At 40.7% G+C, this 16,792-nt stretch overlaps 1 protein-coding gene across 1 annotated transcript in view; it reads left to right on the top strand.

Moving 5' to 3' along the window:
- The window catches only part of LOC109821881, a 38,950-nt gene that overhangs the window by 7,374 nt on the left and 14,784 nt on the right, over positions 1 to 16,792 (top strand). The window contains exons 4-11 of the mRNA XM_020388039.1: positions 4,942 to 5,016; positions 5,096 to 5,147; positions 5,306 to 5,364; positions 6,633 to 6,748; positions 6,845 to 6,889; positions 8,748 to 8,929; positions 10,535 to 10,709; positions 11,422 to 11,624. Coding sequence (XP_020243628.1) covers positions 4,942 to 5,016; positions 5,096 to 5,147; positions 5,306 to 5,364; positions 6,633 to 6,748; positions 6,845 to 6,889; positions 8,748 to 8,929; positions 10,535 to 10,709; positions 11,422 to 11,624 — 907 coding nt within the window. The remainder of the gene's footprint in view (positions 1 to 4,941; positions 5,017 to 5,095; positions 5,148 to 5,305; positions 5,365 to 6,632; positions 6,749 to 6,844; positions 6,890 to 8,747; positions 8,930 to 10,534; positions 10,710 to 11,421; positions 11,625 to 16,792) is intronic.

The raw sequence follows: 16,792 nt of genomic DNA, 5'->3' as shown, positions 1-16,792 counted from the left end.
GCAATGAAGCCTTGATGGTTCGGTCATTCGTTGGTACCCTTCGCGGGCCCGCCTTCGATTGGTACCGTCGTCTCAAGCCCGGAAGTATTAACAACTGGGGCGATATGGAGAGCTCATTCCTTGGCAGTTTCTTTGATGACGACGATGAGGTATCCATCAGGACACTTTTCGATGAGAAGCAAGAAGATGACGAGACAGTCGACGACTTCGTCAAGCGCTTCCGGAATAAAGCAATGAACTGCCGAGATCCGATCACGGAGGACTTCATCCTCCAGACATGTCATAACAACCTATCTATTGAGATATTGGAAGTTATGGGAGTCGCACCGTCTAACGCTTGGAAAAACTTAAAGGTGCGCGGTGAACAAGCCGAACGCTTCCTCCGAAGGAAGAAGGCCGAGAGGAGCCAATCGACGGCCAATCCTCCGAACTCAAACTTTGCCTCCCGTGGTAAGGGCAAGGCACCTGCAGCTGCTGTTAGTACAAATCAAACGTCACAACAGCAATCCCGAAGGCAGCAAAAGACTTCGGACCCGAGACTCCAAAAAGAGTATTCTTTCAAGGACGAGGACGTTCCAGCCATCTTCGAATCTCTCCTTGAAAACAACAAGATTAAGCTTCCACCCATCACAAATCAGGAGGAAGCTGATAACATTTTGGATCCAAAGTATTGTGCATACCACAGAAGGATCCTTCATCCCACCAAGGCTTGTTTCGCTCTCAAGAATAGCATCCAAACCCTGGTTGAAGCAGGCGTTATATCGCTCAGTTAAGTCGCAGATAACACTCCGACAAGTATAAGAGTATAAACTGCTTCTTAATCCTCCGATCGGTATAAGAGGTTAAACTGCTCCCTGACACTCCGAAGAGTATATGAGTATAAACTGCTTCTCAACACTCCGACAAGTATAAGAGTATAAACTGTTTCTTAATCCTCCGACCGGTGTAAGAGGTTAAACTGCTCCCTGATACTCCAATAGGTATATGAGTCTAAACTGTTTCCTACCGATGATGGGAAGTTCCTGGAGAATGTTACGTTAATATTCTTAAGGATAACCCGGTCATGTAACGGAGTACAAAGTCAGACCCAGTTCCAAGAAGGAAGCTGGGGGTGGATGATTCATGTAATGGGAAGTTCCCAGAAAAATGCTATATGTAATTTTCTTAGGGATAACCCGATAATTACGAACAAGGTGATAAACGTTAAACCCCCACCATGATTTGTACTCCCACTCTCACTATCTACCTGGTCAAACATTCCTATAGTTAGGACCACAACCAAAGTCCCCTCTTGATTCCTCCAATGAACGAGAGGTCCACTTTCAAATCGAGTGATCAAACCTTCTTACAGTTAGGATCACCTTAAACTCACCTTTAGTTCGATAATCAAACCTTCCGACAGTTAGGGTTATCCCAATCTTTTCGATTCTCGGAATGGAGATCCCACTCCTAGTTTCACCTTTCCGGATTCTGGGGGTGGAGATCCCACCTCGAGTTTCCTTTCCAACTGGAGATAGAATATAAAATTCTTCCCCTTCAGCTTTGGGAGATAGGATATAAAATTCTTCCTCTCCCGCATCGGGTTCGTCTTTGCCCCAGGAGAAGACACCAATTTTTCAAACTCCTAAAATCCGTGCTTCACAAGCACGGGGTATTTTATCCCAAAGCCTAAGTAGGGATAAGTCAACGCCTAACTCGCGTTGCCGGTTTAGTCTTTCACCGATTGAAAAAGACACCAGAATCCAGTCTGGGGCATTTTATCCCGAAGCCTAAGTAGGGATAAGTCAACGCTTAACCCGCGTTGCTGGGTGGTTCGTTCCCGTAAAAATGACCGAGTCTACGTAGTCTAAGAGAAGCAATTCTCTTGGCACAACGTTACATGTGAAACGGGTTTTAATAATTCACATGCTAGCCCGATTCAAACGGTAATCGGTAAAGGCACGTCAAACCCGTTGATGGTTGGGGGTTTGCTAAAAATCCCAAAATCTATGTCTAATACGCATAGCCGGTTTAGTCTTTCACCGATTGAAAAAGACACCAGAATCCAGTCTGGGGCATTTTATCCTGAAGCCTAAGTAGGGATAAGTCAACGCTTAACCCGCGTTGCTGGGTGGTTCGTTCCCGTAAAAACGACCGAGTCTACGTATTCAGCATCGTAGCAACAAAAATCCATGCCTTTTATGCATGGGGAATTTTATCCCGAATCCTAAGCAGGGATAAGTACGCCTAACACGCGTTGCCGGTTAGTCTTTTGCCGTGAAAAGGACAAAAGCCTACATATTCGACATTGTGGGCCAGCGTCTAACACACGTTGTCGGGTAGCCTATTCCCGTAACAATGGCGAAGTCTACGTATTCAATATCGTAGCATCAAGTCTAAGGGAGTTCATTCCTTTAGCACAACGTCACATGCGGAACGGACTTAAACAATCCGCATGCAAGCCCGATTCAAACGGTAATCGGTAAAGGCACGCCAAATCCGTTGAAGGCTGAGGGTTTGCCAAAAACCTTAAAGTCTACGTCTGATACACGTCGCTGTTTAGTCTTTTCACAGGAGAAAGACGAAGTCTACGTATTCAATATCGTAGCACTAAAAGAGTTAACTCTTTTAGCATAACGTTACATGCGGAACGGACTTAAATAATCCGCATGCTAGCCCGACTCAAACGGTAGTCGGTAAAGGCTTATCAAACCCGTTGATGGCTGAGAATTTGCCAAAAATTCTATAAATGCGAGTCATTGACGTATCAGCTTCATTAGTTGGTCTCATGACTTGAACATCCAACAAACTTCAGGATAAGATCCACACGTGCAGATGAATCAGCTTTAATAGTTGGTCCTGCAGCCCAACATTCGGGACCGTCACGCTCCAATGCCTTAAGAGCTTAAACTGTGTAGACTCCAGCAAACGTACGAGTATAAACCGTGTTAACGCCGGTCAACGCGTTACAACTAAAGTCAACGCCGGACAACGTGTTATAGTGAAAGTCGATGCTGGTCAGCGCATCAGCAATCTCGCCAAAATAAGGCAAAAGATGACTCCAAGGATTTCAGTTACAACCAGATATGAATTCCCGACGGAGAGGATCAGTTCAAAGCCAACTCAATGGCACGAGCTAAGTTCAGAAAGTTACACACCAATCTCAGTTCAAGATTTCGACAGCGGTCAGACGATAAACGCAGCGCCAGAAGAACTTTACCTATTCAACGAAACAATGAATAGATTGAAGACTGAAGAAGTTAAGAATTGAGATAGTTCAAGGTCACTCTACGAAATTGAGGAGATGGCCTATCTTATCCAAAGCATTCCAGACTCCTCAATAAAAGAATGAGTCTGGAATACTTTGGAGGGGGTATCTGTAGGCGTCTAAAAATGCCTATAGGTATCCACACACAGCTCGAGACAGAGAGAAGACGACGAACATTGTTATCCGAGTCTAAGAGGATTATCTAACGCCGACAAGCGCCTGAAGCAAAACGGCGAATCAAGTGACCTGCGCGCTTGACAGTCAGCTCGCGCGCGCCAATCAGCTCGCATGCGTCAATCAACACGCACGCGTCAATCAACTCAAAGCATATAAATCAACGAAGCGAACCAAACACACGAAAGGACAAGTATCAAAGAAAGAGAACGGAAAAGAAAAAAAAAGCGGGTCGGTCATGGCCGACCCGCGGTGGCGCGGGTCGGCCAAGTCCGACCCGCGCTCGCGCGGGTCGGTTCCATCCGACCCGCGCAAGCGCGGGTCAGACTTGTCCTGCGCGCGCTGTTTCGATCGGGTTCGGTTTTTGATGATTTTTCTCGAGATTTGTTGGTTCCAGAGGTTCCCAACTGACTTGATATCATCTACAAACGTGGTTAGGCTGTTGTCAACTAAAGATAGAGCCAAATCACTTGTTCTCATCCAAATAACCGCATTCGAGGCCTATAAATATGAGTCAAAGGTCTCCATTTTTGGGGGGCGATTGATTATCAAGACGAGGAGGTGCTGCTGGATTGAGGAGTCAAGGAGCACGAATTTCAGCGAAGGCAAATCAGATCCTGGCGAACTTCGGCATAAAGAAGGAGCTATTCGAAGGATCTGAACCCCGTTCGTTCGTCCCTTGAGATTAGGCTTGGTCTTAATCTCGAGAAGAGCACTGATTTCGCTTGGTCGATCTCAGCGCTTCAAATCAAATACTTCCTCGGCGTAGACGAAACTCTGTCGAATTTTCCATCAACCGGATCCAGATCTAAGGCGGTCCACGGATAAACCCCGGCACAGGCAAAGATCCCACGCAAGCAGAAGATCGATAAACGATCTCCCTGTGTTTGTTTTGATAAAGTTGTAAACTTGTTTTATTTTTATTGTGTAAGGAGATCTTATAAAAAGATCAACTTTTTATTTTATTCGAGTTTATTGTAATGACTAAAGTTGTAATAGATTCGATAGCAATGAAAACAGCAATTTTCGACGCAAACAATAGGATTGTAAAAAAATCCAATAAATTTGCGATTATTACAAAGAACAATGTATTCATAGGAAAATGTTTTATTTATTATGGTCTTTTCAAACTCAATGTAATCAATTCTAGTTCTAATAAAATTTCTGAGTCTTCTGTTGCACAAATTGTTGAGTCTTGTGATGTTTAGCATGAACGACTTGGACATGTTAATTTTTAAACATTATAGAGAATGATTAAATTGAACATTATTCCTAAATCTTCTCATGATCCCTCATCTTAGTGTGAGATTTGTGTTCAAAGGAAACACACTAAAAAACCCTTCAAGTCTATAACTAGAAACTCCGAACACATTGAATTAATTTATAGTGATGTGTGTGATTCGAACCGAGTTCTCACCAGAGGGGGTAGGAGATATTTTATGACTTTTATAGACGATCACTCTAGATATTGTTACACATATCTTTTCAAAACTAAATATGAAGTTTTAAATATGTTTAAGGTATATAAAGCTAAATCTGAGAACCAACTTGACAGAAAGATCAAGATTCTAGGATCTGGTCGTGAAGGGGAGGAAGTATACCTCAAATAAAATGACTGAATATTACCTAGAATACGGTATTATTCATGAGGTAACTGCTCCCTATATGTCACAGTCTAACGGGATAGCTGAACGAAAGAACAAAACCCTAATGGACATGGTGAACTGTATATCACTTAGTTCATGAGCACCTAAAAATCTCTGGGGTGAAGCTCTTCTTCAGCCTGCTTCATTCTTAATAGAATTCCCCATAAACATTCTGATATAACTCCTTATGAATATCGGAAGGGGAGAACTCCTAGTCTAAACTTCTTCCTGGTTTAAGATTGCTTGGCTAAAGTAGCTATTTCTGAACCTAAAAAGAGGAAAATTGGTTCTAAGACTGTACATGTTGCTTTTATTAGATATGCACTAGATAGTAATGTTAACAGATTTTTAGTTATTAACTCTAAAATCAGTGACATATCCAATAATATTATTATTGAAGCAAGAGATACGGTCTACTTTGAAAACATCTTTCCTTTCAAATGCAAAATCTCAGAAAATCCTATATCATCTCTTCCTTCTGGTCAACCATCTTCTAGTTCTTCTTAGTCTCTTGATATTGAACCTCGAAGAAGTAAAAGAGGTGGAATTCAAAAGAATTTTGGAGAAGATTTTTTACCTTTCTTGTTAAAGGTGTATCAAACTCCTTTAAGGAAGCAATGAATTCACCTGAATCTCCTTTCTGGAAGGAAGTTATTGATAATAAAATCAAATCTATCATGAAAAATCATACTTGGATACTCAACAACTTACCTCGAGGTTATAAACATGTTGGTTGTAAGTGGATATTCAAGAAGAAACTTAGAGCTGATGGTTCCATTGATAAATATAAAGCTAGATTTGTAAGTGGATATTCAAGAAGAAACTTAGAGCTGATGGTTCCATTGATAAATATAAAGCTAGATTAGTAGCTAAAGGCTATACTAAGAAGAAACTTAGAGCTGATGGTTCCATTGATAAATATAAAGCTAGATTAGTAGCTAAAGGCTATACTTAGCAAAAGGGCATTGATTATTTTGATACATATTCTCCTGAAGCCCGAATATTAATTATCTGATTATTATTAACTTTTGCTGCTATCCATAAGCTGACCATACATCAGATGAATGTCAAGGCTGTTTTTCTGAATGGTGATTTAGATGAAGAAATATATATGCACCAACCTAAAAGCTTCATTGCTAAAGGTCAGAAAAATAAAGTCTGCAAACTTGTTAAATTTTTATATGGTCTTAAACAAGCTCCTAAACAATAGCACTAGAAATTTGGCAGAGTCATTGCACAATATGGACACTGTGAATGAACACGATAAGTGTGTCTATTCTAAAGTGATAAACAATGACTATGTCATCTTCTGTCTCTATGTTGATGATATCCTTATCTTTGGAACAACTCTTAAAGAAATCCTAAAGGTTAAGGATTATATCTCCAAGAACTTTGATATGAAAGACTTAGGTCTTGCCGACATGATACTTGGAATGAAAATCACTAGAGACACTAGAAGAATATCATTGAGTCTTTCTCATAGTATTGAGAAAATATTGATCAAATTCAATTTTCATAACTTTAAACCTATTTCTACACCTTATGACTCTTTTATATCTTTGAAGAAGAATGAAGGTGAACCTGTCTCCCAGCTGAAGTATTCTCAGCTGATTGGATCTCCCCTATACATATCCAACCGGACTAGACCCGATATAGCTTATGTTATAGGGAGACTGAGCCGGTATATCAGCAACCCTAGCAAAGATCATTGGATTACCTTAGAGAGAGTATTTAAATACTTAAAATGTACAGTTGACTATTGCTTGACTTATACTAGGTATCCTGATGCTATAGAAGGATATAGTAATGCTAACTGGTTCACGTATTCTAACAGTATAAAGTCTACATCTGGATATGTATTCTTTTTTTATGGTGCTGTCGTATCCTGAAAATCTTGTAAGCAAACAGTAATTGTCAGGAGCACCATGAAATATGAATTGATTGTACTTGATACCACTTGCATAGAAGCAGAATGATTAAAAGATCTACTTTCTGAACTTTTTTTTGGTCCCTAAACCCCCTCCTTTAATTTTCATTCACTCTGATTCTAGATCCACCATAGAGCTTCTAAAGCAAATGCATGTAAATAAAAAAAACTTAATAGACATATTCAAATAAGATATAAATATGTACAACGCATGCTAGTCAAAGTTGTGATTCTAGACTTTGTATAGTCTAAAAAGAATCTTGCAGACCCTTTGACTAAGGGTTTATCCAGGAGTGTGGTTCTGAATTCATCGAGGGAGATGGGGTTAAACCCATAAGTGAGGTCACTGACAGCGGGAATCCAACCTTTATTTGGAGACGCAGTCCCAATGTATGTTCAATATGGTAGGAACAAGCTGGACTAGTGACACTCGTGTGGAGCATCGACCTAGATATATTCATATATCATTATAGAAGCATTTGCTTCTTCCCCTTCTCTATGGTGACGATGCTCTTATGATACAGCTGGTTAGATTGAGTTTTACTCTTAATGAGTCCAACGCGTGTATTGCGGAGGGTATGATATCCAGCTGTAGTACTCTTGGAGGACTTACCTAAGTGAGAGGAACTGTGATGGCCACGATTAGTGGGGGCTGGGCTAACCCCTAGAAACTCTCATGAGTCGATTATTGTGAGCATGGCCTTTAACGCGCAACTCACTTTGCTCAATAGATGAAGACGTATTGTGTGTGTTTTCGTCAATATCTGATACAAGGGATCTAATTCAAGGCCTAGTCCATTATGTCCCTCAGATTGCAATGAACTCACTAAGAAAATGTTCAAGGCCGAAAGCTACATCTCCCGAATTCACGATACGAAAGGTTATCCAACCTATATTTGTTTTATGATTTATTGATTTATTTATTGATTTTTGTGTTTTCAATCAAATATTACCTTTTGAAGGGGACCGTTAGCTATATTGTGGGAGAAAAGACAAATTTGTCTTCATGAATAGTCTCACATGGACTAGTATCATGAATAGTAAAGGGTTTAAATTGGTTCACCTCTTATTGGGTTTTGAATAGTGTTTTGGGCTTTGTATTGCTTGGGCTTTACATAACACACGCACGCACGCCACGTCGCGACGCGCGCGTCGCGCCACGCCGCACGCGCACGCCTTTTGTTTTCCAAACCTTTATTTTACATGTTTTTCTTGGTAATTAAAACGTGCGTAACAGCTATATAATTATGGGGAACGTTACAAAAATTATGACGAATGTTACCGGTTTTTCTGCAACGGCTAAGGCTCTCAACCCCTATATAAACAACCCTTCTCATTCTCAGATGACACACAACATCGAAGGCTTTCTCTTCTATTCTTTCCTCTGTGATAAAACAAGAACTCTCTCTGTCTCACAAATTTTTGGCTATTATTTAATTTCTTTTCTGAGCAACCATTTTCATCTGAGCAGAAGTTCTGCCACTCTCGCCTGAGTACAAAGGCCAACCAATTCCGGAGGTTTTTACCGCTAGAGGAGAGAGGATCATCTGCGCCAGGACGATAGGCGGGTTCTTAATCTTCTAGGGTAGTGTTTACACGACTGCTCCCGATTAGGATAGCTTTTCTGATAACTTTTATTTTCGGATTTTATGCATGCTAATATAACTTTATTTTGATTCTTGTCTAACAAAATTTTTGTTTGAATTTGTGAATTTGGTCTTTGTTGTTGATGGGTTTTGTGTAATTTTTGTAGGCATAAGCCTGGTGACTGGATTGAGGCAGTCCGCCGGCTAAGAGTGGAGGATCATCATTTTCCGACGGTGACGACGTTGCTTTTGGTGGGGCCGAAAGGATCGGGGAAGAGCTCGCTGATTAATAGGATTTCTAGGGTTTTTGAGGAGGACAAGTTTGCGCCTGTTAGGGCACAAGTTTTTAGTGAGGCCAATTATCTCTGTTTTTTTCGCTTCAATTAGAATTAGTCTTTTAATTGATGTTTGTCATAGTTATTTATATTGACATAGAATCATCCTGTTTATTTTTCATGTATATAATCATCGATTATATACAACACGGTCTTTTTCGTTGTGTCATGTCATTGCCTTACATCAAAGTAATGATCGATGTGTGATGAGAAAGGCAATGCTTATTAAGAAAATCTATGAAGCACTCCTGTTGAAGATAAAAGGAGAGAAAATTGATCGGGATGCTTTGGTTATATACAATAAGCCACTAAACGCATTAGTTAGGAGAAGTGACAACATAACGGATGATATGACCCAAAGAATGTGACTCATATGTCCGAGCCCAAGACTTTGGGACAAAGGTTTTGTTGTTGTTTTCATTTATTCATGTAGCTGACGCTTTTACTCTCTATTTATTTGTTCATTTTAAATGAGAGAAAGCCTTTATTTTTGTTTAATTTTATCATTTATCGTGTTTATTTGGTGGTTCTCGGAAAATTTTCTTCAGATTTTGGCATGTAGCCATCTTTTTTATTTTGCATGTACATAAAATCACACTGCTCTTTTTACTAAAATACCTATAAACCACACGCTTCTTTATGGTTTCTATATGCGCAGCTGAAACCTGTCAGAATTGACACTGGACATGACATGGTTTCCATGTGTGACAATTTTAGGATGTGAAAGGATACAAATAATGGGGAGACAATTGCATTCATATCTGGTAGGTTATATATACACACACACACACCAAACGTTTCTGTTTCCATATCCTACCATACAAGTATTTAATATATGTATTGGTCAAACGTCCAAAATCATTTTAATTTTAGATTAGTTGGTTTCGAACCAATTTTAATATTTCAGATATCTAACTTTAGTTTTTTAGATATGTTGAAAATAGCGATTGAGTTTGATCTAAGAATTTTTGTTTTAACATTGAACAACTTCTTTATCACATGGACCACCATTTTTCAACTTTGTCCGGTTTTTCTTATTTTAGTTTTGTAGCCAATCCGTACCCGTTTTCACTTTTGGTGGATATTCATATTGATATCAATGATTAGTAAGCATATGTTAATATTGTAACTGGTAAGCAACATATCCCTACCCAAAACTTCTAGTTTTCATGTTTAACACTCAGATGGACAGTCACTCATTGGGTCTATGAAATTTTAAGTATAAACTCATTAATGATTTATACTATTTTATCAAGGGGATAACATTTCCCCCTCCTAATCTATATGTTTCATTGAGAAATAATGACTATGCAAACCATTTCTTTTACTGCTCCAAAAGAAGAGTAAATTTTGTTCTGTCAGGGAACATTACGATTTTCCCGAAGAGTTTCTCCCTTTTGTCAGATTTTATTCCACAGAAATAAGACACTTGATTTGTTCCTCTCCATGGAAACATTTAAGATTTTGAAGTGGGGGCATGCTCTTTGTGTTTGCTAATGGATTTTTCATCCATTTGATTTTCTAAACAGGATTGCTGGAAGTTCTATGGAGAATGGTCTCTGTATTTATTCAGTTTTGTTAAATCTTTTTTGATTACATTTAACGGATGCTTGGTGCAGATAATTCATCGGTAAACAATGGATCCTGCTTCCTACAGGGGTACATGATTCCAAGGAGCTCCAAGTCCCTTTGTCTTTATGACAGCCGTGGTTTGTCGATAAGCAAATCTGATAACTTGGCAATTCTAAAACATTGGATGACTGAAGGCGTCTCTCATGGAGAAATGGTCATTAGGTGAGACTATAATTTTCATGCTCTTTCCTTATATTTTTGTTGTTTATTGAAGAATGGTATTCTCATAGCCATGGGGTTTCTGTCATGGAACAATGTATGATTTGGTCATGACGCTTGTTAGTTTTAAAATTTTGGGTAGTGATAACAATGACACATACAAGTACACACATGTATCATTTTGAATTTTGATGAATGTGTCTAATCATTTTTGGTGCTTGTTAATGTGTTCTAGTAGTTAATGCTTATTTTTCATATTTGACTGGGGAAATAAATATATGATTTACGTATTTCTAAATTATGACTATTTATTACTGTATTCCTTGTGTCATATCCTAGCTTCTCAAGCTTCTTGTGTATATGTCTGTAATCTGTATCATGACAATGTATGTGTACCTGTGAAATCTAGAAGATATTTCTAATAGATTGGAGTGGCAGTTTGGACTAATCTTTAATTAGGATATCATGAGCATGATCTCGACTTGGGATATTTTTCTCATAAGGATTTTAGTTTGTTGTTTTTCCTATGGGATCATTCTAAAAAGAGACTGTAACATCATCTCGGAAAGCCACAGTGTCTAGATGCATCCTTGTATACCTGAAAGCCTTTTTCTTTGCAATTTCTACATTGTTACCTTTAACCTTCAGTAGTTAAATTGGTTTTGTGCTTTATAAATTAACTAATAGTGCGCATACGTTTGTTTTCTGCTAACAGGAATTCGGATACCACTGTTATGAAGGAAAAAATAAAAACCTTGGAACGACAGTATACACTTTTTCCTTGCAGGAGGAGGTCTGTTAATTTTGTTATATATGTTGTTGATGGAGTCTCTGTTCTGAAATCAATGAAAGAAGAGGAGTCAGAATACCGTGAAATGATCATTGAAAGCTTCAACTGTCCATATTTGTCATTTAAAGGTATGTCTGTTTTTCATTCTTTCTTGCATTTCCTTAAGTTCATGTGCACGCTACACAAATTGATATATTCATTGTTTTTCTACCTTAAGTTTTCTCTTATCTTGATATTTAAATCTTCATGCTTTCTTAAACTCCAGTAAGTTATACATGAAAACAACCTACGAGCGCTAATGCTTTGATGACACTGTGTTCTAAATGAAAGTATTTAATTTGTTGAGGCTATATATATTTTATATATTTGGAGATTTCTTCTTTTTCTTTACTTTTCATTTTCAGACGGGAACATCCATTGATTGGTGTAACTCATGCTGGAGGTCCCATCTTTCTCTCTTTTTATTGTCATTAGAGAAATATTATCACCTGCATTCTGTTGTAAGCTGGAAAATCTTTCACTACAGGGATAAATAAATGTGGAGGTTGTTATGGGTCTCCACTTTTTGGCAAAATCCAGATATATGCATAAAACATGGCTAATTACAGAAAATAGTATATGAAGTAGTAAACTGTATGTTTATAATTGTGAAGAGCACGTGAACAGGTCCCACGTGAGTGCATGAGTGCTTGAGGTTTTTTCGTTTTGTTTACTGGACAATAACCGGCCCACCCGTTTGTCCCTTGTGCATATATATAGACCTGGTTAATGACCTAGGTTTGTGAGCAAGGAGTCCTTTTGATTGGCGGCTGCAAAAGCAATTGAGGGTGCTGTGCAATTGAAAGGTGCGAAGGAGGTGTTAATTTTTGCGGCTACGGAGAAATAAAGCAGAAAGTTGTTTTCTTTCTTGGTGGCTACAGGGTACGGATGCACAGGCCAAAGTGGAATTTTGATAAGACTTTTGTTAAGGTTTTGTGCATCCTTTTGTAGAGAGATAGTGTGAGGGATTTGAGAGTTTGTTTGAGGGTTTAGTTTGTGAGTGATTGTAAACCCTAGCTGTATTCTCTCCCTCTATTAGTAGATCTCCTCCCTCCTTGCCCCGTGGACGTAGGCAATTTGCCGAACCACGTTAAAATTGGTTGTACTGCTTTTGTGTGATTTGTAATAGCTTTTAGGGTCCCTCGACGCGCAGTACTAGAGCTGACGAGAGGAAGAGCTAATATCCTACTTTGATAGGATATAGGCTTCAGATTCTTGTTCCCTTTGAGAAACAAGAATTCTTATTGCGACCTGACTCTCTTGTTGTGCTGCCAAAGTGCTGCCGAAATTTCCGCTGTGCGCAACGGTATTACTATTAGAAGGACTATTGGAAGGACAAATATGTTATGAGAACAATTTAAAAAAACAACAAAGTGGTTTGAGTCTAGTCTACCTACCATTCTCTTTTTCATTAAGGATGTAATTAAAGTTGTTATATGAACTATATAAATGGGAGCTATATATCAATGTAGTCATCTACTTATTTGAGACGTGTAAAGCTCATTGCCTTGTAGAAAAGTGAGAGACAGAAAAAATCACGTCAAAGGTGCAGCCTACAAATTTTGAACTCTTTGAAAAAAGGCCATACTCATGCCTTTGAACACCCACGATCTAGAATGTGAATTTTGTTGAAGTGGTTTAAAAAAAGGAGTGGAAAGGTAGCAAACATGATGTTTAGGGATGTACATGGGTGCTAACAATGTGATCCCAATCTGTTTTTATTTTAAGATATTCTTACATAGTTAATAGTGTTAAAATATAATTAGGAGGTTTGTGGATGAGCGACGTACAGGATGCGCTCAATGCTCAGAATTTGGAAGAGACCATCATGGTCCACGAGAAGCCACATAAATATGAAGAGGCGATATGGGAGAAAATGAATAGGAACGCGTGTGGGGTGATCAGATCCTGTTTGGAACAGGAGCTGAAATATGATGTGATTGGGGTAACGTCTGCAATGAAGATGTGGGAAATTCTCAACAACAAGTATCTCACAAAGAGTGTTGAGAACCGGTTGCACTTGCTGCGTAGGTTATTCAGATTCCAGATGTCCAGAGGCACCTCGCTTGCGGCTCATGTGAACAACTACACTAAGTTGTTGTCGGACTTGGCGAATGTTGATGAGAAGATATCGGATGAGTACAAGGCGATTATTTTGTTGGGCTCCTTACCGGATGAGGAGTATGATACCTTCGTGCTCACTTTGTTGAACGGGAGATTGCTGCCGAAATTTCCGCTGCGCGCAACAAGTGGTATCAGAGCCCAGCTTTCAGATCTAGGGTTTTTTGGTGGAGGAAGATTCTTGTGTGAAGCTTAGTTCTTGGAGTTCTCGGCTTCGGTGGAGATAACATTAGGAGTTTCAGTTGGAGATTTCGCTTTCCTCGTGTGGATAGGAGATCTATTTGGAATCCGATCTAGGGTTCAGTTGGGTGGTTCCTAATTCTATCAAATTTGTTCTTTCTCTACAATTTGGAGTTAGTTCGCAATGGGAGAAGAAGGTGAAAGCAGCAAATCGATGGCGAGTACAATACAAGTTGGTTTTCAGAACACCAAAATTAGTGTGGTGAAATATGACGGAAAAATCAACTTTGGTTTGTGGATGAGCGACGTACAGGATGCGCTCAATGCTCAGAATTTGGAAGAGACCATCATGGTCCACGAGAGGCCACCTAAATATGAAGAGGCGGTATGGGAGAAAATGAATAGGAACGCTTGTGGGGTGATCAGGTCCTGTTTGGAACAGGAACTGAAATATGATGTGATTGGGGTGACGTCTGCAATGAAGATGTGGGAAATTCTCAACAATAAGTACCTTACGAAGAGTGTTGAGAACCGATTGCACTTGCTGCGTAGGTTATTCAGATTCCAGATGTCCAGAGGCACCTCGCTTGCGGCTCATGTGAACAACTATACGAAGTTGTTGTCGGACTTGGCGAATGTTGATGAGAAGATATCGGATGAGTACAAGGCGATTATTTTGTTGGGCTCCTTACCGGATGAGGAGTATGATACCTTCGTGCTCACTTTGTTGAACGGGAGATCTTCGATCAGCTATAGTGAAGTGACTAACGCATTGACCAACTATGATTTGAGGAGGAAGGACAAGGAGACTTCCCGCGCTAGTACTTCAGGAGAGGCCTTGTCGACGAGAGGTAGAAGCCCATATCCGAAAGGTGGTAATAGAGGAAGGTCAAAGTCTAGAGGCCGCCACCAATTAACAAAGAACCAATGTGCATTCTGCAAGGAGCAGGGACATTGGAAGAGAGACTGCCCGAAGCTCAAGGAGAAAGAGAATGGCAAGAAAAAGGGCCCGAAGGCCAATGAGGTGAATATTACGAAAGAGGATGATTCCGATGATTCGTGCTTTTCTCTACTGATTACTCCGGAGGTGAACCATGTGGATGCATCAGATTGGATGCTTGATTCCGGCGCTACCTTTCATGTGACCCCTAGGCGAGACTGGTTTGCATCTTTTGAGAAAGTCGACGGGGGCGTTGTTGTCATGGGAAATGATCAATCCTGTGGCGTTTGTGGGATAGGTACCGTGCGGATTAGGATGCACGATGGAGTAGTCCGTGAGTTGAAGGAGGTGAGATTTGTTCCTCAACTGAAGAAAAATCTTATCTCAGTTGGAGCTTTGGAGGCGAAGGGATTCAAGGTGACTTTCGAAAACGCTGTAGCGAAGGTTACTAAGGGATCATTGGTGGTGATGAGGGGAGTCCGCAATCGGAATTTGTATTATCTGAAGGGAAGCACCGAGATTGGCCAGGTTGCTTCGGCTATTTCAGAAGCGGACATGAGCAGACTTTGGCACTATAGGTTGGGGCACACAGGTGAAAAGTCACTGCAGGCATTGTGCAAGCAGGGGCTATTGAAGGGAGCCAAGAGTGGGAAGATTGAGTTCTGTGAGCACTGTGTTCTTGGCAAGAAGACGAAGGTGAAGTTCGGGACTGCCATTCATCAGACGAGGGGCATCCTGGATTACGTGCACACAGACGTTTGGGGTCCCACCAAGACTGCATCACTTGGTGGTCGACATTGGTTCGTCACTTTTGTAGATGACTATTCTAGGCGTTGTTGGGTGTACACCATGACGAAGAAGAGTGAAGTCCTAGATTTGTTTGTGGAGTGGAAGAAGAGATTGGAACTGCAGACTGGGAGAAAGATCAAGACGTTGCGATCCGACAACGGTGGTGAGTATACTTCTGACCCCTTTCAGCAGCTATGTCGAGACGAGGGCATAGAGAGACACTTCACAGTTAGTCATACACCGCAGCAAAATGGGGTGGCAGAGAGGTTGAATCGGTCTTTACTGGAGAAGATCCGATGCTTATTGTCGCAGAGTGGTTTGGAGAAGATCTTTTGGGCTGAGGCACTTACATATGCGAGCCACCTCATTAATAGGCTGCCTTCATCTGCGATTGAGGGGAAAACCCCTATGGAGATGTGGTCGGGAAAGCCAGCACATGACTATGACCAGCTCAAGGTATTCGGGTGCCCTGCATATTATCATGTTAGAACTGATAAATTGGAACCTCGAGCTAGGAAGGCCATATTTGTAGGATTCAAGCGTGGTGTCAAGGGATACAAGCTTTGGGATCCAGTTGATAAAAAGATTGTTCTGAGTAGGGACGTCACATTTGATGAGGCTTCTATCTTGAAGCTTCCCAGCTCTCATCAGGTGGAGAGCGACCCGACGGAGGAGATATCGCAGGTGGTGGAGATCGATGCAGCTCCACATTGTCCAGATGGTACAGTATCCATGCAGGTGCCGACTGAGGTGACGCCAGGCGAGCACGACGATGACACGGAGGATACGAGTACAAATGTGCAGGATCAGGAACCGACGGCTCAGGTTCAGGATTCTATTGCGGCTAGGAGACAGAGGAGAAACATACAGATGCCAGCACGGTATGCCGACACAGTTGCGTATGCACTTCCGGTGGAGAGTATCGATGAGTTAGTGCCTACTACATTCAGAGAGGCCGAGCAGAGTTCGGAGGCTGATTCGTGGCAGGTGGCTATGCAGGAGGAGATGGAATCTCTTCATAAGAACGATACATGGGAGCTTGTTGAGCTTCCAAAGGGGCGGAAAGCAATTGGTTGCAAGTGGGTATACACGAAGAAGGAGGGCATTGAAGGCACTCCGTTGAGATTCAAGGCTAGGTTGGTTGCGAAGGGCTATGCACAGGAGGAAGGTATTGACTATAATGAGGTTTTCTCTCCGGTGGTGAAGCATTCTTCGATTCGGATTTTG

This window comes from Asparagus officinalis, chromosome 8, assembly GCF_001876935.1.
Source record: "Asparagus officinalis chromosome 8, Aspof.V1, whole genome shotgun sequence".
NCBI lineage: Eukaryota > Viridiplantae > Streptophyta > Magnoliopsida > Asparagales > Asparagaceae > Asparagus > Asparagus officinalis.
The sequence above is the reverse complement of the archived record's forward strand: the minus strand, read 5'-3'. Positions and strand labels throughout refer to the sequence as shown.